This window comes from Acomys minous (assembly GCF_964271855.1).
Source record: "Acomys minous genome assembly, chromosome: 9".
Classification (NCBI taxonomy): Eukaryota; Metazoa; Chordata; class Mammalia; order Rodentia; family Muridae; genus Acomys; species Acomys minous.
In genome coordinates, this window is record NC_140490.1 from 16,484,689 (window position 1) to 16,507,790 (window position 23,102).

At 46.0% G+C, this 23,102-nt stretch overlaps 1 protein-coding gene across 2 annotated transcripts in view; it reads left to right on the plus strand.

Moving 5' to 3' along the window:
• WDFY4 (WDFY family member 4) overlaps positions 1-23,102 on the plus strand; it is a 227,691-nt gene that overhangs the window by 133,706 nt on the left and 70,883 nt on the right. For both annotated transcript variants that reach the window (XM_084793895.1, XM_084793896.1), the window contains 5 exons: positions 3,673-3,750; positions 8,370-8,576; positions 9,821-9,872; positions 11,843-12,024; positions 22,437-22,585. In XM_084793895.1, coding sequence (XP_084650021.1) covers positions 3,673-3,750; positions 8,370-8,576; positions 9,821-9,872; positions 11,843-12,024; positions 22,437-22,585 — 668 coding nt within the window. The remainder of the gene's footprint in view (positions 1-3,672; positions 3,751-8,369; positions 8,577-9,820; positions 9,873-11,842; positions 12,025-22,436; positions 22,586-23,102) is intronic.

Sequence of the window (23,102 nt, forward strand, 5' to 3'; positions counted from 1 at the left end):
TGGATTCAGTTTTAGAAAGATTGATTTGTTTATGTAGTGTGGATGCCGAAGGCCAGGAACCAAAAAGTCTTAATTCGCTGTTTTCTATCCCCACACTCACATCCCACAATACCAGACTAACCGCAAAGCCTTTTCTATCTTCTTGCTGAAGTGGATCTGCCTGGGCCCCTCCCTCCCCTGAAAGCCCAGGGACGTCAGACAAGGTCCTCCTCTTTCTGACAGGTGACACGGTTGCTATGGGAAGGCCTCTGCTTCATCTCAAGGGACCCTGAGACTACACTATTCCTATTTCATGTTTCCAAAGCTGCGTGTTCGGAAAAAGTCTGGGTTCTTGCCTTAGATGCAGCAGTTGTCAGTTATTTAACACTTATGTTGTTTGTATTGCTCATAAGCTTCGCTTTACTTATAAATGTACATGAATGATGTAACAAATATTGAAGAAATCTTCACAAGCAAAATTAAAAAAAGAAAGAAAGAAATCACCCTATACTCATTACTCTGGAACTGGGTTTTAAAAATTATATTGTTTTTCCTTCTTTGCCAACACTTTCTATTTTATTGAAGCATAATATACATGAAAAATATTCAAATGACAAGTATGCAAAAAGTATTTTAACAAAAAGAACATATGGTTGCCATCCAGATCAAAAATGCAAGGTTAACAGCACCTGGGGTGCCCTAGCCCACCACCCCCATCCCAGCCAGCAGCCCCTCAGCCCCAATCTGTTTCTCTCCAGACACTGAATTCCATATAGTATTTTCCCACATTTTAAATTTCATATAAATAAAGTAGCAACATAAATATTCTTTTGTAGGTTTCTTTCACTTCAAATTATGTCTATAAGATTTAATGACATTGTCGGGTGCAGCAGCAATTAATTTTCTCTATGATAAAGGGTATTCTTAAGTCTTTTGGTCTTAGGAATGCCTCATTTTCTTAAAAATTATTGAAAAATAAAATAAAAACGTTTTGTTTACATAGGTTATAAATGCAATGGAAACTAAACCAGGATTTTAAAAATAGTGCATTTATTAATTAACTTGAAATACTAACAGGGAACCTATTGTCTGTAAACATAAAAAGTATCTTGAGTGAGTAATTATAATTTTCAAAAGAAAAACTGTAAGAAAACTTATTTTATATTTTAATAAATACATTTAATGTTTAGGTGTAGTTGGGAAGGAAGCAACAATTTACTAACCTTTTTAGGAAATGTAGGTATTTTTCTCTGATAGTCCACCAAGACACAATAAATAACAATGTTTTTAAAGCTCACCTGAAATCTTAGCAAAGCAGTTCCACTTTAAAACATTACATTACTTTGGTCTGCCTTGCACGCAGACTAGAGACTTTAATCTATATTGTATTTTGGAACACGCATTAAAGTATGTGTGTCACATACACTGGAAACACTGGTCTCCTGAGTTGTGCCTCACATTGTTGAAACATTTCATTACTCAGTGTGCCAGAAGGCTTTTGTCAACTCAACAAAAAACACAAACCTAGACGTACCTGAGAGGAAACCTGAATTGAAAACAAAACAAACCACCTCTAAGTGGAAAGAGCCAGAGGGGATGGAGGACAGGAAGAAAACAAGGCCCTTTACATCAACACAATCAAAGCTCATGTGAAGGCGCAGAGACAGAGACGGAGGCAGTGTGCACAGGGCCTGCACTGGGTCTTTTGTATATTATGGCTTTGGGCTTAGTGTATTTACGGGATTCCTGAGTGTGTGAACGAGTGGGTCTTTTTTTTTTTTCTCTTGTGCCTTCTCTTGGACTCCTTTCCTTCTGTTCGTTTTGTCTAATTCCAATGTGTTAGCTTTTGTTTTCTTATTTTATTATCCCTTAGAAGCCCATGTGTTTTCTAATGAGAGACAGAAAGAGGATGGATCCGAATGGGAGGGGAAGTGAGGGGAAACTAGGAGGAGTCGGGAGGGAACAGTAATCGGGATATATTGTAAGTGAGGCAAGAAGAAAAAGGAAATAAAGAAGGAAGGAAGGAAGGAAGGAAGGAGAAAGGTCTAGGTTGAAACTTTGGTACAGGAAGGGGTTTTACAAGATTATTACAATGGAACAATGAGGAAAACGTTGTGTTAGATTCAGAACCATGAAAACACTCTGTTCAACACTACTGGCTCTGGAATAAATAACATCCAGATTAACACTATTTTAAAAAAAACTTCATAATATTGATCTGTAAATTCATCTGTTGTGCATTTTCTTGATTAATAATCAATATGGGAGGGCCTAGCTGACTATGGACAGTGTCACCGGAGGGCAGGTGTTCGTGGGTGCTATAGGAAAGCCGGGTGCTCAAGCCATGGGCAAGCACTCCTCCATGGTCTGCTCTTCAGTTCCTGCCTCCAGGTGTCTGCCAGGAGTTCCTCCTGCTCTGACTTCCTCAGTGACAAATGTGACCTGAGAGTTGTAGGGTGAATTAACCCTTTCCTCCCAGGTTGATTTTTGCCATGGTATTTTATCACAGCAACGAGAACTCGTGAGACACACAGCATGGAAAAGGCACTGTCGTGTCACCAGTCATACTCAGAAAACCCTTTGGCTGTTGGGAAAGTACATCACTCACAGGGGCAGATGCAAAATGTTAAGGCCTCAATGTATAACGTCTCAGTTTTGATCACATTCAAATGTTGCCACTTGTTTCACTGGTGATGGCTTGTTCAATTGGATTACCTTCATGAGAAGAGCCATGGTAGTGACTGTGCTTTTGTCCATCGGTCATTCTTTCAAATAATAACAGTGCTGTTCTGGGTCAGAAGCCACTAGTTTGGCTCACAAGCACGGTGACTATGTAATCACTACTTCTTGGGACAGCCATCAGCTGTTTTGGTACCCAGACATGCTCTCTGTAGACTTCTCATTTTAAGACATGGACTATTAAACCAATAGATTTGAGAATTGAAACTTAATAGAAATCCCACCTTTAAGTCTTCATCCTACAGATGTCTCCAAAATGAGGTTTCAGAAGCCTTTGCTCAGCTTCTCCGTCTCACCCTGCTTCTCCATCACACCCTGCTTCTCCTTATCAGCCTCCAAAGGAGGTCACGGCTGCAGAACACTGGGTGTGATGCTTTTTGCTGCCCGGTTTCCTGAGGATCTTGATTCTTTGTGGTCTGGACATCTTGGTGGACTTGGAGATTTGCTCTCCAGCGCCCCCTCCCTAACACCCCCGCGCAGTCATAAGCCCTGCTAAACTCAGCTATCTAGAGGCTACTTTCTGCTTGGGGCCCAAGCTCCTGTCCCATTTTAAAATATGCAAATACTTAAGGATAAAAAGCAAAAGCAGTAATGTTAGGCAAACCTTGGTGAGTTTTCTTTCTGTCTAGGACTGTGGATGAAGCTGTGCCTCTCTTGACCGCCTCTCTACTGTCATAAAGCAGGTTACTTAAATCTCTACAATAATTTTAGTAATTATTCTAAAGAGCAAGGCTGAGCCTATCACAGCTAAAGAAAGAAAGGAGCACACAAGTGTGGATGAAATGTGTTGTGTTAGTGGGTCAGCTCATACAGGTGAAGTCACCACTCACAAGAGCGTGAGTGCTTTTGCCAGCAAAGCCTTGACCATCATTTCTTGCGGCAGTTGCTCAGGGTGGAGGCTTGTATCCCAGTCTTTCAAGTATCACTAAGTGGTTGCCTTCCTCTCTTCTCCAGGATTTTGTGTCCTGTATAGAGAATTACAGAAGAAGAGGACAGGAGCTCTATGCGTCTCTGTACAAGGACTATGTTCAGGTAAGGATCAGAAGGGACCCTGTCCCTACAGAGCATGCGTGGAGCCACCTTGAATTAAGAGAAAGAAGATTGGGAGTCAGAGGGTTTTTGTCTTAAGTTTTAGAGTGCAAAAAGTCAACAGGCGATCATCACAAATGGGTTCACCTTTCTCAGCTCACACAGTGCAGGTCAGCAACGTAGGGTAGCACGCTACCTGTTTGCTACTGCTCACACTTCTGCTCGCTCACGAGGCAGTAGGTGGGCACTGAGAGCCCAGGGTGCTCCCGACCCTGCTGGGAGCTGGAGGCATGATTACAAAACACCCACCTGGGTCTACTGCTTGGATGGCTTCACCATATGGGGGAAGGGTTCAGATGAAGTCACTTCACAACTCAGTAGCTACTTGTGATTTGCTGTAGGGAATTCAGCAAGGAAATAAGAGATTAAACAAAACAAAACAAAAACCAAAGGCGGAAGGGGGGGGGAACTAATTCGGGATACTCAGTTGTTCTGTCTGAGGAAGGAAACATGTAAACTGAGATCTGTAGAGGAATATATGGGCCAGAATATCTTAGGGAGCAGTTCTTTGGCCGGAGAGAAAACGCATGTGAGGGTCCTGAGGGAGAAAGACCCTGGATGGCACTGGTTACCTGGAAGAAGTGGGTGGAAGGACCTGGCCTAGGAGACCCAGAGTCATGAAGCTGGGGCCCAAGCACAGAAGTTCCCCCATCACATCAGGGTTTTGATTCTAAATGCAGAGGGCTGTCACCGGTAAGGGCGGGTCTAGGCACCCAACGCACACGCACAGGAGTGATTCTGACAGGACACTCTCAGGCCAGTCAGAGTACCCATTTGAAGCACAGGATTTCCCCTTTCCTAAGGTGTTTCCTATTCATGGAGAGCAAATGAGCTAGGATTATATCCTTAACCTGTGACTGGTAGGCAGCAGATATCCACATGCGATATACTACATTATATACTACGGCTAAGAAGTTGGGTTGTAGTTGATATTAAAAATAGAACAATTTAAATGAGCACAGCACGTGATATCAAAAGTTATCAGTCTCTTACTCACAGAGGAAGGTGTATGGCAAAGCCTATGCCCTAGGCTGAAAAGACAGCATTTATGTACGCTGCCACTCTACCTCGAAGGGGTTTCAAACATAGTAGCGACGCCAAGGGTGAAAGAGGAATCTACAGGACAAGGTGACAAGGCTCAAATTGGAATGTTCCGCTGTGAGAGCGCAGCGGGTGAAAGAAATCATTAGCATACCTGCATGCAGGTGTTGGAGTAGAGGCGTCTCAAAGGTTGCAACATGGTGCCCAGGTGCTGGGAGCCAGAGTAGCACTAATCTCCTAGCCTATATCTCAGGCTTGGGAGCCCAAGGCTGCCCTGAGATTAGGGTTTCCGAGCTGTGTAGCCTACACCCAGCTACACTGTCTATCAGCACAGTTTACCCAGACAGCAGACCCCGGAAGTGTGAGAAAGGGTCCACGGGAAGCTGTCCGAAGGTTCAGCCAGAGCATCTGGTATTTAGACTTGGACCAAGACTTTGCCATGAGCACTTGCCCCGATATTGCAAACTGCATTACATAGCTAAGGGTGCCTTGCTAGTCTGTGGCTATGGGACAGGCCCTTGAACATCAGCTCTTCCTCCCAATGGATGGAGTGAATGGTGCTGCTAATAGATTCAGTTATTGCTGAAATGGAAAATAGATGAGTCTATGTTACATCCTGGTTTTGAAGGGAAATCTTCTTCACATTTGGATTATTTTGAGGCAGAAGAAAAAAAATTTTAATCATCTCACCAAGATCCTTACCTTCACCCCCCACCCACCACCCCAAGAATCCAAGCCACTAATTTCTGTCTAGGAGGAAGAGTGGAGTCTGGGCTTTCTAAGTTCCTGCCGACTCTGCAAAATTGAAAGTTTCTGTGGGTGAGACCAGGACTTAACAGAGGTGCCAGCCCAGAAGGGAGGCACCAGTCTCCTCAAATACCAGCCTGGCTCAGTTTAATAAGTGGGACCTGCTGAAGGTTGAGAAAGTACTTGAAAATACGTGTGACTTACTGTTGGTTTTGTTTACTTAGAAAAATCAGCATTTTTAAAGCATTTCACGTTTCCAAGTCGTTAAATATTTAAAATGTTTCAATATTTAGAGGAATGCAGATGTAATCACTGTCTGCTGGAGATAATGGGGTCTGGAGCACTCACCCCACTTTCCTGAGGGCCAGCACACTTTCTCAACACACATCACGTCTGCAAAAGTCAAGCTCAACTTCTGGTCTGTTTGTTTTTGAGACAGAGCTTTGCTAGGTAGCCCTGCCTAGCCTGGAACTCGCTGTGTAGACAACAGCACAGCATGAGAGGCTCGCAAAGATCCACCTACATCTAGTACCCAAATGCTGGGATTAAAGGCATGAGCCATCTCTCCTGGGATAAGCTCAAACGGTGACAGAAGTCAGTATTTTGAAATCTGATGGTTACTCAGGGTGAGCTTCTGCTAAGTTAGTGGTTCTCAACCTGTGGGTTGCGACCCCTTTAGGGCCACATATCAGATATCCTGCATATCAGCCACTCAGGATTTTAACGGTAGCACATTACCATTAAGAGGTTGCAATGAAATAGCTTTATGGTTGAGGGCCACTGACACGTGAGGAACTGTATTAAAGGGCTGCAGCATTAGGAACCAATGTGCTCAGTGAACCCAAGGAGACCCTCTCCCAAGGAGGTGGCAGTAAAGTCAGGGGCTTCAGTGCAGAGCTGCCAACAACAAGACTTGTCCAACTGCCACTTTACTCCCCATATCTCTGAGGTCCCCAGGGATGGAGGGAGCCTGGAGCATTCCTGCTTATTCCAACCCAGTGCCCTGGAGGTCATCCCAGCATTGTCATATCTGATAGATATTTGCCTGTCATTTCTTTGTTGACTCCAAGAGTTCTGCTAGAACTCGCCCCCACCATCTTCTCTAACATGGTCACTTACCCCTCTGCTTTGTCCAAGCCCTGTCCATTTTCTTCTCTACAGAGTTGGGTTTTTTTTTTCCCTGTTCTGTGTCTGGACCATGCTATTCCCATATCAGGGCCTTGCTATGATGGACAGAGGTGCCTCAGCCTGCCTTCCCCTCATAAAACACTCTGAGAGATGCTGGTCACCCCACTAAAATGCTCCTCATACATGCTCTTCTTTGGACTCCTTGGGGACTGATGGGCTGTGTCATTTCTACCCCAGTCTCTGTCTTGTTAAGCCTTTGCATGGCTTTTTTTTTTTTTTTAGCAGCCAGGGCCAGGGCATCAACACTAACTGGTGTGTACAACTGATAAAGTGACAAAGAGCTCAGGGGAGAGGAAGGCTTCAGGCAGAGCTTGACCCACATGGCCAGCCTCTGTCACCTCTCTCCTTTCTGACTCCTTCTTCCTTCCTTCCCTCTTCCTTCCCGCCTTCCCTCTTCTCCTCTCTCCCGTCTCTCTTGACCATTTCACTCTTTGGCCACTCCCAGTCTCTCTTTCTCTCCCTCATTCCTTTTCTCTCACACACGTACACGAACACACACGCGCGTGAGATTGCTGGTGAGTTTGAAGCTCAAGGGACACACGGAGAGAAGGGTGAGTCTTGGGTAAGCTCACTCTGCTGATCAAGCCTCATTCTGAAACAAGATCTGTGTCAAGCCACGCGTCTTCAGGGCTGCCCCTGCCCTGTGGAGGTTGAGAGCCAAACTCACTTCCTCTGCCTGAGCTTCAGAGAGCTCCAGTGCCAAAAACTGGGCCTAGCACACGTTCAGATTTCCTTTCTCCTTAGGCTAAATTTTTGAAGCATCTGTTGCCTCCATTACTATATTTATCCACCCAATTTCTGACAAACAAACATTTAGGACAAACGCCACCAGATATTTGAGCAACTACAGAAGCTCATTTGAAGTTAATCCTGATGTTTCAACTAGACTAAAGCGTTTCTTTGGTAGGTGTGGCGTGAAACCTTAGCGTGGCTTACAAAAACAGTGTGGGGTGTCAATGTGCTTGTTAAAAGGTTTAAACTACATGACAGTAAAAGATAGGGAGGTAAAGCCACACACACAAGCCGAGGACTTCATGAATGTTAGCTTATTTGCATGTACACTCAAGTTTGCTTTTCTTTGACTAATCTCTAATCCTATAACATATAATTCTGTAGCGTATTCAAGAACCCTATGACGTTAGGATGTAAAGGTCCGCACACTCCATGCAGGCCAAGTGTCTCATTTAATCATTGTAGATTCTGAAGTCCAGAGGTAAATATGACTTGCTCAAATCAGCAGTCATCACAGGACTGTTGGTCCCTACTCTGCTAGAAAAGTCCACATCTCCTGGAGGAGCAAGCATTATTTTAGAAGGCAGGGGCTATGGAGACCCCATGTCCTTGGGATCTGTTGCTGCTTGCCCATTCCTCCAACAGTATAGTAGCTTAGAAGGCCCAAAGGCTGCACAGTTTTCTCCTTCCTCACCTGAGTCTGAATGATCTTGTGAGTGAGAAAGAACTTTCTTCTCTTGGCCTGCTCCAGAGAGGATGCTATACATAATGGCTGTGGAATACCTGGAGGAGCATCTGAGGCAGGCCTGCAAGGGGAACGTGTCTAAGCGTGGTCTTGTATTTCTGCTTTGCAGAGGTGGAAAAGTGGCAGCATCAAGGCAGCCACAGCCTGGGCCAGGATGCGGGAGCAGCTCTTTGGGGAGCTGGGACTGTGGGGCCCAGTGCAAAAATCCACACCCTGTTCCCAGTGGGAATTGGACAGGAGGGAAGGACCAGCTCGCATGAGGAAACGCATCAGGCGGTTGCCTTCATGGGAGGCCCTGAACCTAGGAGGGTGCAAGGTAAGCGCTGGGTATGGTGGCAAGTATGCCGGAAAGTGGCTATGCGTCCTTCACCGCTGCCGCTTGCCAAAAAGACAGAATGTTCCTAGATAAGTCAGGACAGTCCTCAAACTTATTACTGAAGTAATTTATTGGGGGTGTTGGGGGGATGGGGCAATAAATAACTCCCCCTCCTGGAGCCTAAATGAATAGGTAAATGAGTGGGTGGGTGAATGTGTGAACGGCCATACTTAAGCCCTGACCCATCACTGCAAGTCCATTGTCCATCACATGAGCCTTTTGCCATTGAACACTTGGTATATGTCCTGCTGGGAATTAGTTACTGCACAAACAAGTCCTGTAATAAGTTTTACAGTGAAAAAAATCTCACAAACTCAGCAATTCTGTAAGCTCAAACTAATGACCCACTTAGTCCACACAGCGCCCAGGCAGAGGGATCAGGCCAGTCTCTGGGGACTGGCTCTCCCCTAATCCCCAGAGGCTTAGAAAACTAGGTCATCAGATACATATTTTTACATTTTCAGGGGAAGAAGTCATTTGGCGTTATTTTATAGTGGATAAAGGGGGGGAAAACAAACAAACCTGGTAACAGTTTTTCATGTCCTCATCAAACATATGTAATTTAAAGTAGTTTGAAAGGCAGCCTTCTGAATACTGAAATTCTGGGTACCCCCTCCCCCAATTCCATTCCATTGTGGTACCAGTCTGTCACCCCAGCATCTTTATCCATGCTAAGCCCCCCGAAAACTTAAGGAGAAAACTATATTTAATTTACTCCCTAGACACTTGTATTTTAACAGTCATCAATGACTGACAGCATATAGTATATTTTTCCTTAAAACATTTTTTAGGATTTGGGGGAAGGAGAAACGGCATCTTGCTCACCGTGTGGGCAACAGTGCCAAAGCTTGGCTCTGTAACTTGGTCCCTGTGGCTGTCCAGCCCAGATCCTCTTCATGGTGGCCCCACATGCAGACAGCCAACATGCTGTCTGATCCCACCCTGGCACCTTCTTTGGTAATTACTCTAAGGGAGGCTGCAGTTTCCACCCTCACTCTGAAACAACAAACACTTGTGTTTTACATGAACCTGTAAGAGTTAGCAACGTTCTTCCTTTTGTACCAGAGTCTAGAGTAACTTGAGGAAATTGCACTCCGTCACATCTGTCTGAGATTGGTGGGGGAAGGAATGGGGCACAAACAACGTCTGAAATTTATTTTCTCCTCTCTCTGGTCTTATTTCAGAAGAGCCAAGACAGAAAGGGTGATGTTTCTCAGACAAATGCTGAAAACCAAGGTATTAAGTTTATAACTTTATCTTTTTTCTCTTCAATAATTAAACCTATTGCTGATTTCATCTAATACCTCACTAAAGATATTACTCTGTGTGTGTGTGTGTGTGTGTGTGTGTGTGTGTGAGAGAGAGAGAGAGAGAGAGAGAGAGAGAGAGAGAGAGAGAGAGAGAGAGAGAGAATCAATTTTGTGTTTTCACTTATGACTCCTCTTTTGAGTAGTGAAATTATATCTTTTGCGCTCACACCTGCAGCCTGTGACTTCCCAAGATCTCAGGGGTGGCCAGTGGCTACTTCTGATGTGATGGCAAGATCTCTGCACTAGTTAGCCTGGCTCCCCTGCTGCCTGAGTAGCAGGTTTGCTGATGGGGTTGCTGCCTGCCAGCCGGCTGTAACACAAGCCCAGAGCTGAGAATGCCAGGCTCTGATCTCAGGCCGAGTTTGGGGTTCCACTGTGGCACAGGACTCAGGATGACAATGTGCCCATTGGCTTCGTTATACTTTAAGCTCCCAGCTGCAGCATCATAGCACCCTTACCTGCTCTACCTCTCTGAGGTAGGGGCGAGGTGGTAGGATGTGTGTGCTGGATTTCCATAGATCTATCCCTGGGCTGCTTCATCTTTTAGTTGGGGGAGCAGAACCCCTGTGGGTATCTGTAACCCTGGGCCTCATTGATATTGCCAGCACAGACCCTAATATGGACCTGTTGCGAAACAGTAGTATGGGCCTTCCTAGATGCCGGTCCCTACAGCACTAAGCTCCGTTTAGAGGGCAAGCTGGTGAGCACTAGCTCTGGGAGCAGCAGGCACTTTCATCCTTCCAGATGTGAGATTCCTAGATTGGAATCCTGAGCTTTGGCACAAAGAAAATGGCCCATAGCTCTGCAGTCATGAGCAGCATGCCTCCTCTAAATATGGGCGCACTCAGGACCCGTGGATAGAGAAGGAGCAAGATGAGGACACCTATCCTGTCATCTGCTTAGCTTGGATCCAGATGTTCTGGCTCTTGGCAAACAAATCTAGCCGTTAACAGAAATGGCAGAAAATACCATATCTTTCCTTGCTCAAGCCACCATGTCTCTAAAGAGCAGGACAGGGGTCTTGTTGATTACCAAATAGCTACACAGTGGATACCATTCAATGCCGTTTAAATTGTTGAAAAACCTGTAAAGTGAATTGGTTAAGGAACTTATTACATAATCTTGAGTGAAATTTTTGTGAACGCAACACTTATTCTTATGTTAAAAAAATCACACATACGAATACATTCAGAAAAGACACCAGAAGCTATCTGGTCACTTTGTGCACAGTAAAGCTAAGCATACTGAGGCAGAAAAGATCTTACATTGTACTTAGGGAGACCTGCTTCACACTCCCTCTAATCCAATAGCCGTATGGTCTTGGGCAAAGCCCCAAGCCTTATTCATATTTTTTCATTTGCAAACTGAGGATGAGATTAGGACTATATAGACAAATGCCACCACAATGTCCAGCCCAGAGCACCTACTGGAGACTGACACTCTTCGTACTCTATGGCACAAAAGTATGTTGTTCTTTTTGTTTGCGATGGCATCATGGCATTTCCAACTCCTTTAAACAAGATGTTAGAGCTTCTGTTGTCTAGAAATAGCAACGACACTCTTGTAGAAGAGAGAACCAACACGTTCAGGAGGCGCAAATCCTAGACAGACCTAAAGAAAGATGCTCCATTGATCAGTGACAATGGATTAAAAAATGTTGCCTTCATCCATTTAATGGCTGTAGAGGAGCCAGGGCTGGGCATACACAGTTTAGCCAGCTTGTAGGAGTGTGGACTATCACATAGGTCAGGCAGCTATATTCATTCTAAGGAACAGTGGAAGGGCACACTGACCACTTCTACTCCAGAGCCTCACAGTTCCTCTCAGTGACGAAGGCTCAATCTGCATGTCTCCCATTGTGGCATAATGTGGCTCATACCAACACAATGTGTCCAGTTTTCACTACTGCAGATGAACTGACATCAGAAGAAGCTGAGAGCAGGCCAGACGAGGTGGGAGTAGATTGCACACAACTGACCTTCTTCCCTGCCTTGCATGAAAGCCTGCACTCAGAAGATTTCTTGGAATTGTGCCAGGAAAGACAAGTCATTTTACAAGAGCTTCTTGATGGAGAAAAGGTAACACATGGGTGGAGCCACGGTAATCCATTAAGAGTGTCCGACAGGACTGAACTGGGGATGTCAGTGCTCATGTAGGGAATCTCCAATAATGTTCACACCTGCCTACTATATGGAAGATGAATAGAGCGAGCAGGCATGGCCACAGGAATGTGTATTATCTTCAGATTTCTGCTAATTAAGAAAGGTTACTTATAAAGACAAAAAGGTGTTTCGGTTCAGAGTTCTAGGGTTCAAGCCCAGGACCCGAGCATCCCCATTGGTTTAGAACTCTGCTGGGGTCTGCAGTATGGTGGGAGTGCATGCTGACATCTGGGCCAAGAAGAGAAGGGATGAAGGAAGAGAGGAAGAGGAAGAGACAGACATGCAGGCTGGCATTCCATTAGGCTCTTCATGGGCACATCCCCAGTAACCTAAGTACCTCCCACTGGGCCCTACCTCTTGAAGGCATAAGGCATCTCCTAGTATTGCCGCCCCTAGGGACCAGGCATTGATGCCTGAACCTCTGATACTCATCCAAACCACTAAAACAGAATGGAAGATGAAGCATGTGTCTAAGAATAAAGCTCAAATCTCTTCTGGCCACATGCTGAACAGTCCCCAGCTAGCCTTTGTGGACCCGCTTTCTCACCTTTCCTGTGGAGCTGTTAGCATGCACTTCATACAGTTCTGGCTAGGTTTAGATGGGATAGCAGAGGAGACCAACTGAGAATGGGGCACATGGGCGATGCTCAAGAAAGACTATTCTCCTCCCTTTGCAAAAAACCTGTGGGCATCAAGTCTTGAGTATAAGCTAGGTCCTTCCATAGGGGTATAGGCAAATGAGGTAATCTATCTAAACAGGAGGGGACAAGGAGGAAACTGTAAAGAGATGAGTGCATGAGCCTGGTGTCCCGGCTGCCCCTGAGCAAGTGAGAGTAGATCTAACTGGAGCCTCCTAAGTGACTAGTCTGAGTTTCTGGGAACAGATGACAATCTAGAGGGATGGGGGTGGGCACGTGCAAGTCTCAGGAACTGCAGCACATTTCTTAGGGACAGGATCCTTGCAGGGACTCCTAGGGATTTTAAAGCTGGATTGGTCTTTCCCAGGACTGGAATGAGAAGACTGGTTTGAAATGCCTGGCCACACTGGCTGGTAGTGACCTTTCAGCAAGCATTCTACATGCACAGGCACCAGTCCCAGGGTGCTTCTGGGATCTTATTGTACCAAGCTAATGGCTTTGGTATCATAAAGGCTTATCTACCTGTAGCACTCTACTTATCTTGACCTTGTAACCAACTTTGCAGCTAATCTTATCCGTTCCTTGCTCTAGAACCTGAGAGCTGGTGTGTCTGTTTTTTGTTTGTTTTGTTTTTTGGGGTTTTTTGTTTTGTTTTGTTTTGTTTTTTTGCTCTCTACTGCCTCCTGCTTTAACTCCGACCATTGCTGCCAACACCCAAAACTACCTTCATTTGCCTACCTCTGTCATTGCGAATGTTGACACCTGACCCCAAGTACCCAACACACACAAACACACACACACACACACACACACACACACACACACACACACACACACACACACTCACCATGACCCATAACTGAGGACTAATTGCTAACAGTTGGCATCTACCAACATATTAGCAAGCTCACAAAGGCAAATGAATAATAGGTAAACACCTTAAGTGATGAGGGCTGGGAGGCCTGGGTTTTCTACAGAAGCATACTAAAGGGATTGATTATATAAAGCAGCAATGCTGGGGGAGGGGTCAGTTTCCTCCCTGATGGATATTTTGCAATGCCTGGGGACAGTTGGTGTTTTGTTTGTTGTTTTTTTCTTTTCTTTTTTCATGACTGGGGCCTGAGATTTGTTACCAACCCTGGAGGTCAGCGGCCAGGAGTGCTGCTCTCCCTGTGCATGGTGAGAAGGGCAGACACTGGGAAATAAAGACAAGTGCCAGCTTCTCCCCACTTTGCTCATGGGAAAGGGACGTCGGCTTCACACTGTTTCCAGTTCTTCTCAGTGTTTTGGCAAGAGGAGAGCCGTGCAGCTGGGTGTGGCAACACAGACTCCTAACTCCGGCACATGAGAAACAGAAAAAAAAAAAGTAAAGCAAGATTAAACAAAACAGCTAAATGGAAGATGCTCAACCCTGCAATGCTGTGGATTAGTTTGCCATTGCCATCTAACAAATGGACAAACTTAGTGAACCCAGCACTGGTCCTCAGCTGGTTCTGGGAGAGTCCCTTAGCTCAGGGATGCTGACACAGCTGTGGAGCCTTCAGGAGGGCCTGGGATTGCATCCCTTTCCAGGTTCATTCAGATGCTGCCAGACTATGTCTGAGGCTTGATGGCTTGTCAGCTGAGGCATCTTCAGCTTCTTGGGAAAGGCCTGCATCCCTCACCCTGTGGTCCTTTCTCTCCATCTTCCTGGCTGGCAACCAGTGTGTGTCAAACCTTTCTTACTAGTGAACCTCTCTGCCTCTGCCTCATCCAGCCTCTGTCTTCTCTTCTGTTGTTATTCTCTGTGGGACTCTTCTAGGCTGGACTCAGGGCTCATCTTGGCCTCACCAGATGATCCAGGAAGATATCTAGAAGTCAGGCCCCTTCAGAGCAACTATCTAGCCTAGCTGATGTGTGGCACTGAGATCTCAGGGGATGTCTTCGAACTACAGCCTGTTACACTGGATACCATTGTACCTGTTACATGGGTACACTGGCTTTATCCCTGCACACCATACCCACATAATGCTGATCTTCAACTTCTGGGAAAACTTCTATTAGACATCCAAGTGTCCTTATTCTTCCAAGACCATTAGGGTCAGGTCACGGGGGTGGGGGTGTCCAGCCTTTCTTGACCACAACTGAGGTCAAACTCTGAGGTTTCTAGGTCTGGCCCAGAGGAGTCCCAGCTCCAACCTGTCAGAGCCAACAGGAATCCTTGACACATTTCCTGTGTCTGAGAGCCTTGTTTTTGCCATTGCATGGGTTTCCAGGAACATGTACCACCCAGTGACAGGTTTATTAGGGTCTCATTTGGGTAGACTAGGATCTGACTGCCTTTCCCATCCAGAGGCAGGACAAGCAGTGGGGAGGTGGGGGGGCATGGGGGGGGGAGGGGATGTCATCCTACCTGGCATTTTACTTAAACTTCCAGCTCCTTAGCTTCCCTGTCACACAGCAGGAAGCTGTCACAATGCCTTTGGCTGCAGCAGCGGGGGTCTGAGTAATGTGCTTAAATCCCAGCAGGGGCAGAAAGGAGTGAAGTAACTGAACCAGTTAACTCTCACTATTTGTGTCCTTGTGCCTGCGGGAAGAGGATGGGGGTGGGGGGAGAAGGAAATCCAATATTGGCAACGTGGAACTGGATGCAGACACCTGTACAAGATGATGCTCTCCCCTAGCTGAGCATTGGTGCTTTGCGAATGTGTTTCCTTGGTTGGGCTTGATGCCTGCTGCATAGGTCACATATTCCTGGTCCATTGTGGCCTTCGCTGTGATTTATAATGATCTCATCCCTGGTCTACCCGAGTCTTATCCCTAGTCCACCGTGTCCTTAATACGTGGTTAACTGTGGCTTTATCTCTAGTCTGCCATGGCCTGGCCCCTTGTGTGTGTTCACCTTATTGCTGCTCTTGCATGGTCTTATCCCTGGTCCGTTGTGACGCTGTCCTCGGTCGCCCATTGCTTTTGTCAAACATGGAACTAGAGTCTGAGGAGGGCTGAGTGCAGGTATCTTTGACATATGAACCCACTTAAGCAAATGTAGAGAAAGTTTATCCATGTCTTCACAAGGCACCAGGCCTCACACATTTTCTGAATTTCTAAATAAAAACCTCCTTGGACAGGACATGACAGTGTATCCCTGCCCCCACCCCTCTGCTGCCTCAGGACCCTATATTTTTGTCCCTGGAGACCCCAGGGCACACCTTCCTTCTGCTGAGACTTTCGGAGTTGCAGGATCTACCCGGGGTGGGGGTGGGGGGCAAGGGATGTCACAGCTCCAGAGTGGCACCAGCAGAGTTCATTTCCTTGTGTGATCAACTGAGCTCTCATTGCCTCCGGCAATACCTGGGAAGGTAATTATTCCTTTACTCAGAGCTGCTGTTGCATCATTGATTAATGATTCCCAGAACCTCAGCACGGTTTCCCTGCAAACAGCTCCATTGGCCGTTGGTGTGGTGGATGTAATGCATGTTAATTGTGGGCCCGTCAGTCACTGCGCCCTGAGCACAGAATCTCATATCCTCCCATTCAGCTTCTGGATCTGTTTGACTCAGAATTCCAGGGCTGGTTTCTTTTTGCTGTGTGTTATTCTCTTTGATTGCATGACAACTTAAACAACTGAATCTTTATTATTATTATTATTATTATTTTTAGCATACAAACTAAATGTAAAAATGTGACTTTGACCATGGTAGGCAGCTCAAAGGGAGATGTTTTGGCTCTGGATAGCATCTCTCACAGGCTCTTCCTGGGTGCTTTTAACTAAAGCTGCTTGCAGGAGGTTAACAGCGGTATTGACTTTGTTGTTCCCAAACTTCCTTTTTCCAGTGAGTCATCAGGACTTGGTTAAAAGCACAGTTGCCCATGTCATCCCTGATTAATAATGCCTTCTGAGGCCCCCTGTAACGTACGTTTTACACAAGGTGATCCTTCAGTTGACCTATAACTTACCTTCTTCATTTCTATGCATACATAAGCTCACATACATGCACACATACATATATGCACACACACGGCTGGCCTTTTAGCTAATTACACGGAGATACTTCACATGCATGCATGTGCACACACACACACACACACACACACACACACACACACACACACAGCCTAACCCAGTCTTGGGGTCACCTCCTTGTGAATTACTTTCTCTCATGCAGCCTTTGCAAAAGATACACTTTACTTCTGTTTCAAAAGCCTGTCCTTCCCCACCCTTGCTGTGTGGAAGGTGCAGTTAGACCGTAAACCTTTTGAAAGTGTGATTCTATTCCTTCTGTGTTTCCAGTGGGCGGGGCCCTCGCTAACACTGCCGTGTAAAGATAAATGAAGGAACAAATGGACAAGTGAATGCCAAGCAATATGTTTAAATCAGATGAATCAGTTGGCTCTTGCCTGAACTGCTGGCCTTGCCTCAGCTTCGTGTGTGTTCTTCGGGTCATCTGCACCAGAATCTTCTAAGTGTGTCCTCAAGATGCTATTTCGAAGCCTCAACTCTGCCCCTGCTGAACTGAAACTTTTAGGAATTCAGCCTGGGAATACAAAGTTTGTGCTGCAGGCAGCCTTGATGACTCTTCCTTGTACTACTGTTTCCAGTAAATGCCTATTAGTTAGCTTTTTTGTCACTGTGACAAAACACTTGAGGAAAACAACTAGAAAGAAGAAAGGTTTATTTTAGTTTATAGTTCCCAGAGTTTTGGGGCTCTGCTGCTTTGGGTCTGAGTTAAGGGAGAACATCATGGTGGCAGGGTCAATTGCTCACTGTTTGGAGAGTAGAAAGCAGAGAGAGAAAGTGAACAGCCAGGAAAAGCTATATTCTTCAAGGAAAGACCCAAAGCGACTCACTGTCTCTGACTAGGTCCCATCTTAATAAGGCATGATGTGGCAAGTCCATCGGTGGGCTAGTACATTCCTCAGGCAGAGCCCTCATGATCCAGTCGCCTCTTGATCATTCCATGTACCAGCTGACCAACAAGCCTTTCCCACAGGAGCCCTTGGAATGTTTCAGATCTCAATAGACCCTCAAGTCCAAGTTTATAACACCCAGAGATCCTGACTAGCCATGCTGCCAATCAAGTGCTAAGGAATATACCCTTAGTGATGACAGCGCAGGAACTGAGCTTTGAGCCGCCTTTGGGACTTGTGGCATGTTTCACATTATTGGAGCAGGCAACTCTGCCAAAGTCAAAGTCATGGTCTTTCCACCTGCTCCCAGAGCCTGCAGAGAAAGGAGGGAGGCTTGACTCAGCTGCCTACTGTGGAAGTGGCACAGCCAGGCAGGCAGGGGGCATCCCTGCTCCTTGTCTGGGAGAGAGAAGTTCTTAAGGAGAGCCAGCACTATGCTTCTTTTGCATTATTGCTGTGTCGTCTCTGCACTCAGGCAAAAACAGCAGAACCTCTACATTGCTTTAGGACCCTTTTCTCTCATTACTGGCGTGGCTGACGCTGTAAGTAATTGCGATCCACTTAGAAAAAGTAGATACCAGAGTGCATGAGAATTAACATAAAAAGGAGTTGTGCAATCTATCTCCCTTTTTGATAGTTTTAATTTAGTTTTTATCAGCAATCTTTTTTTGTGTGTGTGAAAATCAAGAATATAATCGAACTCTTATACCTTCAGATGCTATGTCAATGGATTCAACAACCACCTGTGAATAAAAAAAAAAAAGTATTTTGAAGCATTGTGCCTGTACTGAGCTCTTGCAGGCTTTAATCCCTCCACTCTACCCCAGACAATACAGCAGTGTAGAGAGTCCTGGCATTATATTAAGCATTATAAATCATCTAAAGATGATTTAAAGAAATGGGGAGCTAGAAGGGACTCAGGTATCTGTAGAATTTGGTTAAAGTGGACAGAAGTTCTGCGAGCATCCCCAGGGACACCAAGGGAGGATTGTACCTGATTCGTTTGCTGCTCCTCATAGCATGCACCGAGGACATGAGAAGGAGGTACATAGTTCATGTGCTCACAAATGGCAGAGAGACAATAGGCACATGGGCAGCTCTAGTGACAGTTGCCTCCGGTGACCTCCCTGGGCTTCAGCTTTTCCATCTTCGGACCTGAATGCTGCACCAGAGTGTAGACTAATGATGCCACAGACAGCTTCCAAAGATGTACAGTCAGCCTTGCCCTTCCAGACGCACCATGGAAGCCCTGCGGGTAGGCCACACCACGGAAGCCCTGTGGGTAGGCCACGTGCTCTTCTAAGCTGCCGCCCGGTGACTCTAGCTGCTGTTGCCCTTCATGTTTCATCTCCAGCCTCCCTAGCTTTCCAGACAACCTGTTGGCCATCATCCGCAGATGGAGGTGTATTTACTTTCTTAGTTATCCACCCACTGGGAATGACCATACATCATCTAGCAGGTCTTTAAGAAGTTCTCCGGGAGAAGCAAAAGTTCCCTTGTCTGAAGTGATCGATAGCGTCGAGCCATGAGGGATTTCTTAGTCATGAGTAAACACGGATGGAGCCCTCCCAGGGCTAATTTAAATGGAAGAGCAGGTAATAGTTCACTTGGGCTCATTTTCTAGTTTTTAAAATGCCATCTCTTTTCTAACAGAATCAATTTTTAAGCTATTAACCCAGCTCTCTTCAGACATTTTTTCTTGTGGTTTGGTTTATTCTGGTTGTTACTTAAGGCTCCCCAAAGGGATGCAACGGATCAGACCGTGGCATGTGGCATGAAGCCCCACTGCAGGAACTGTGGAAGTCTTAATGGAGGTGGTGCTGAGGGGAGGGGAGAGGTTCTGAGAGTGCCTATGCCAGGCTTGGTACTGTGGCTTCGCATATCAACTTATGAACTTGAGGCTGGGACCTCTGAATTTCACCTGTGAAGGATACAAGAAAAAAAGTTTAGCTGGCCTGACATAACATTCTGTGATTAGTCTGTGATACTGTACTAAAGGACTTAAGGCTCGGTAGCTTTAATAAAGAAAAGAGGTTTCTTTAGGTATATGGGGCTGGATGGCTGAAGGCCTGTATGGAGTGATTATCTTCTGGATGGCAGATTCTCAGGGTAACATAGGGTATCATGTGTCAAGATACAGGGAGTATGTGTGAATGTGTGTGTATCTTCTGATCTCCTTTTAAAGTCAGCACTCAGTCTTAAAGACTCAGCCCTGATGAAGTTATTTATATATTTAGAAACCCACTTGCAAAGAGCCCCTCTTTTATACCCTCAAACCTCACAATGGGCATTAAACTTTGAATCCTCAGGAAATACAGTCAAACTGGATGTGAGTTTTAGCACCCTCCTAACCATGCTGGCAAGGTATAAGTCTGGTGCCACTTTGCAAGGGAGCAACTGGCAATGGCTGTGAGAATTTAAAACACCCTCACGCTAGGACTCTGGTCTGGTCCCTAGAACTTTATTCCTTAGCTGAGCTGTATCCATCAATTCAAAGTGCCACCTGCAATGAGGGTGGCTGTCACAGCACTGTGTATGCCAAATATACGAAGGCATGTGAATCCACGGAAGACTGGTCAACTACACTGCATTGGAACTGTCTGTTACTCTTAGTGAAAGTCAGATGAGTCTACAAGAGGCAGTCAGGAAGGGGCCCTCAAGTGGGCTGCTCAAGGAAAAGACTAGCTGTAGGAAGGTGATGGGGAAATATGGTGCTTATGTGAAAACAAAAGCAGTGTCAAAAAAGCCCGACTTGCACTCAGAAGGTCTTTGGGGTGCAAACATTGCTGATTCCTTGCCTGGCTTCCCTCTTGTCCTCATGAGCTCCCTGTGAAATGAACCATCCCAACAGCACAGTGCCCTGGCTCCTCCAAAGCAAAGCACTGAATTCACCAAACGGCAAACTGATCTGTTGTAAAGCCCTTCCTAAAATTTATCTATTTTAATATTTGTTTATTACGTATATAGCTGCATGTGTACCTGCATGGCAGAAGAGGGCACCAGATCTCATTATAGATGGTTGTGAGCCACCATGTAGTTGATGGGAATTGAACCCATGACCTTTGGAAGGGCAGCCAGTGCTCTTAATCTCTGAGCCATCTCTCCAGTAAAGTTCTAATTGCCTTTCCCAAATGCCTCACCAGCTCAGGCTGTGTTGGTGGGAACTGAGCCTCAGGGTGGATTTTGCTGGAGCAACCACAGCACTGGCGACTGTGGCAAGACTTACTTATTCTCTAAAAACTTATCTAGTTTTAGAGATGAGATTCTCATTTGTGGTCTAGGCTGGCTTCAAACAAACCTCTCAACTAATCCTCCTGCCTCAGCTAAACAAACCTCTCAACTAATCCTCCTGCCTCAGCTTCCTAAGCAGCTGGGAATACAGTGCATGCCTTAGTCAGCCTTTAGTACATACATACACACACACACACACACACACACACACACACACACACACACACACACACCTTCCTCAGGCTTTAGTACTTTACATGTATGTGCAACGTTCAGCTTTTACCTTCACCCCTGCACCTTCACACTGGCACTACAGGATGTGCCACACCTCCCTTTCATTCTGCATTTTGTAAGGATGGAAACACTTTGAGAAAATACTGACCTTGGCCTTATTCTTCATCCCTTTAGTTTCCATTCATCATTTCTCTATTCATGCTGGAATCTGAGTAGTTGTCACAGGTCGGAATCCCTAGGAAGAAATCCCTAGGATCTCCATGTGGAGAAGTATTTTGGAGTGAGAAAGTCAGAGTTGACTTGGCACAGTCGTGGCACAAAGCTGATCACACCCAAGCAGTGGCTCTGAACTGAGGCAAAGGGGCCCTAGCCTCATGACTCCATATTGACCTGCGGCTGAGGGCAAGTTGTCGCTGGGAACTGCCATGCTCCTGTCCCAGGTGCTCTCTGTCAGTGAAGGAGTGTGGGCTGCAGGCCAGGAGCGAGTGTCTGCATGGCCAGTGAGCATCCTGGACGTACACATGCCTTGGCTTTACAGAGACAGCAGTGGCAGGCTTGCACTTGTTCTGAACGTGCCTGTGTTCTAGTCCTGCCTCGGCCACTCATTGGCTATTGCCAGATAGACCCTGGAATTGTGTTTGTCCCAAGTAAAACATGTCTCCTTATAGTGGCCATATAACATGAGCTGAATGAAGACAAGAATAAGACACACTAACGTGGGTAGGAGAAAGCACAGGAGGCCTTAATCCTACACAAAGAACTGCAGGCAATTAGGGCATGCTGAGGGCAGCAGAAATAGTCTCCCTCAGGGAAGAGCACACCAACTGGTTATCCAATACCAAGTGGTCATCCCTGAAAACATAATACAGGTAACACTATACAGACTAAGCACATAGTATTCAGGAGTATATATGCATATACATGTACATCTATGGATGTAACAACAATTAATGGCAATATAGGCCTGGAATTTTAAAAAGCAAGAAGGGATAAAACAGAGGGGTTGGCGGAGGGGGGGGCGGAGAAAATATAAGAAATGGCATAATTATAATCTCAAAAAAAAAAAAAAAAGAAATATGTTTTTAAAAATGTCACCCGGATGGCTTGAGCAGCGTGGTAGTGTCAGTAGGTCGATTTAAGATTACACAGGGTACTGAGTTATAAATGTGCCACACAGGTTGTGGTTGGGATAGTGTAGCCTGTCATTCTTGCAAGCCACTACCACTGCCACCTCCAAGTGTCCTGTAGGTGGCTGGTCGCTAGCCCCTGTCCTTCATAAGAATTATGGGGATGTGTCACAGGCATACAGTCTGACTCTGGTACCCTGTCTCCCTCCAGGTGTCTCAGAAGCTCCCCCTGGTGATGGTGCAGGGCCACCTGGTCTCAGAAGGGATCCTGCTCTTTGGCCAGCAGCACTTTTACATCTGTGAGAACTTTACTCTGTCTCCCACAGGTGATGTCTACTGCACCCGCCACTGCTTATCCAAGTGAGTGCTCCACTTTCCCCAGCAGATTTCCCCAAGCCCTGTCTCCTTCCGGTTGGTTCCCCCTCTTTCCTTCTCCTATTGTTTATTGTGGGCTTAGAGCCACGGGATGAAACAAAAGTCATGGTCATCATTCTCCTAGCCGGCCTCTGGGCTAGGCAACAACATGACTGCCCTGTATGTCTCCCCGCCAGGCAATGTGTCATAACACTGGGAGACCGTCCCTCAGGTTATTTGGATAACAGACTTCAATCATACCAGGGTACACATTCAACAACTGGCTGGCTGCCCATCATTCTATATGAGACAGTGGCTGCTGCCTGAGGTACTCAAGTGCCGCAGGCAATGCAGACATGTTGGAAAAGAGGTTGGATCACACTATCACTCCAGAATGGAACACCCATGATACTGGGGTTGAGGGGGGCCACTTCTGCAGCCATAGTTGAGAGACATCCTGGCACTGCTGTGGTAAGGGGGAGGTGCCTGAGGATGTGGCTAAGATCTAACACGGGCAAGGTAT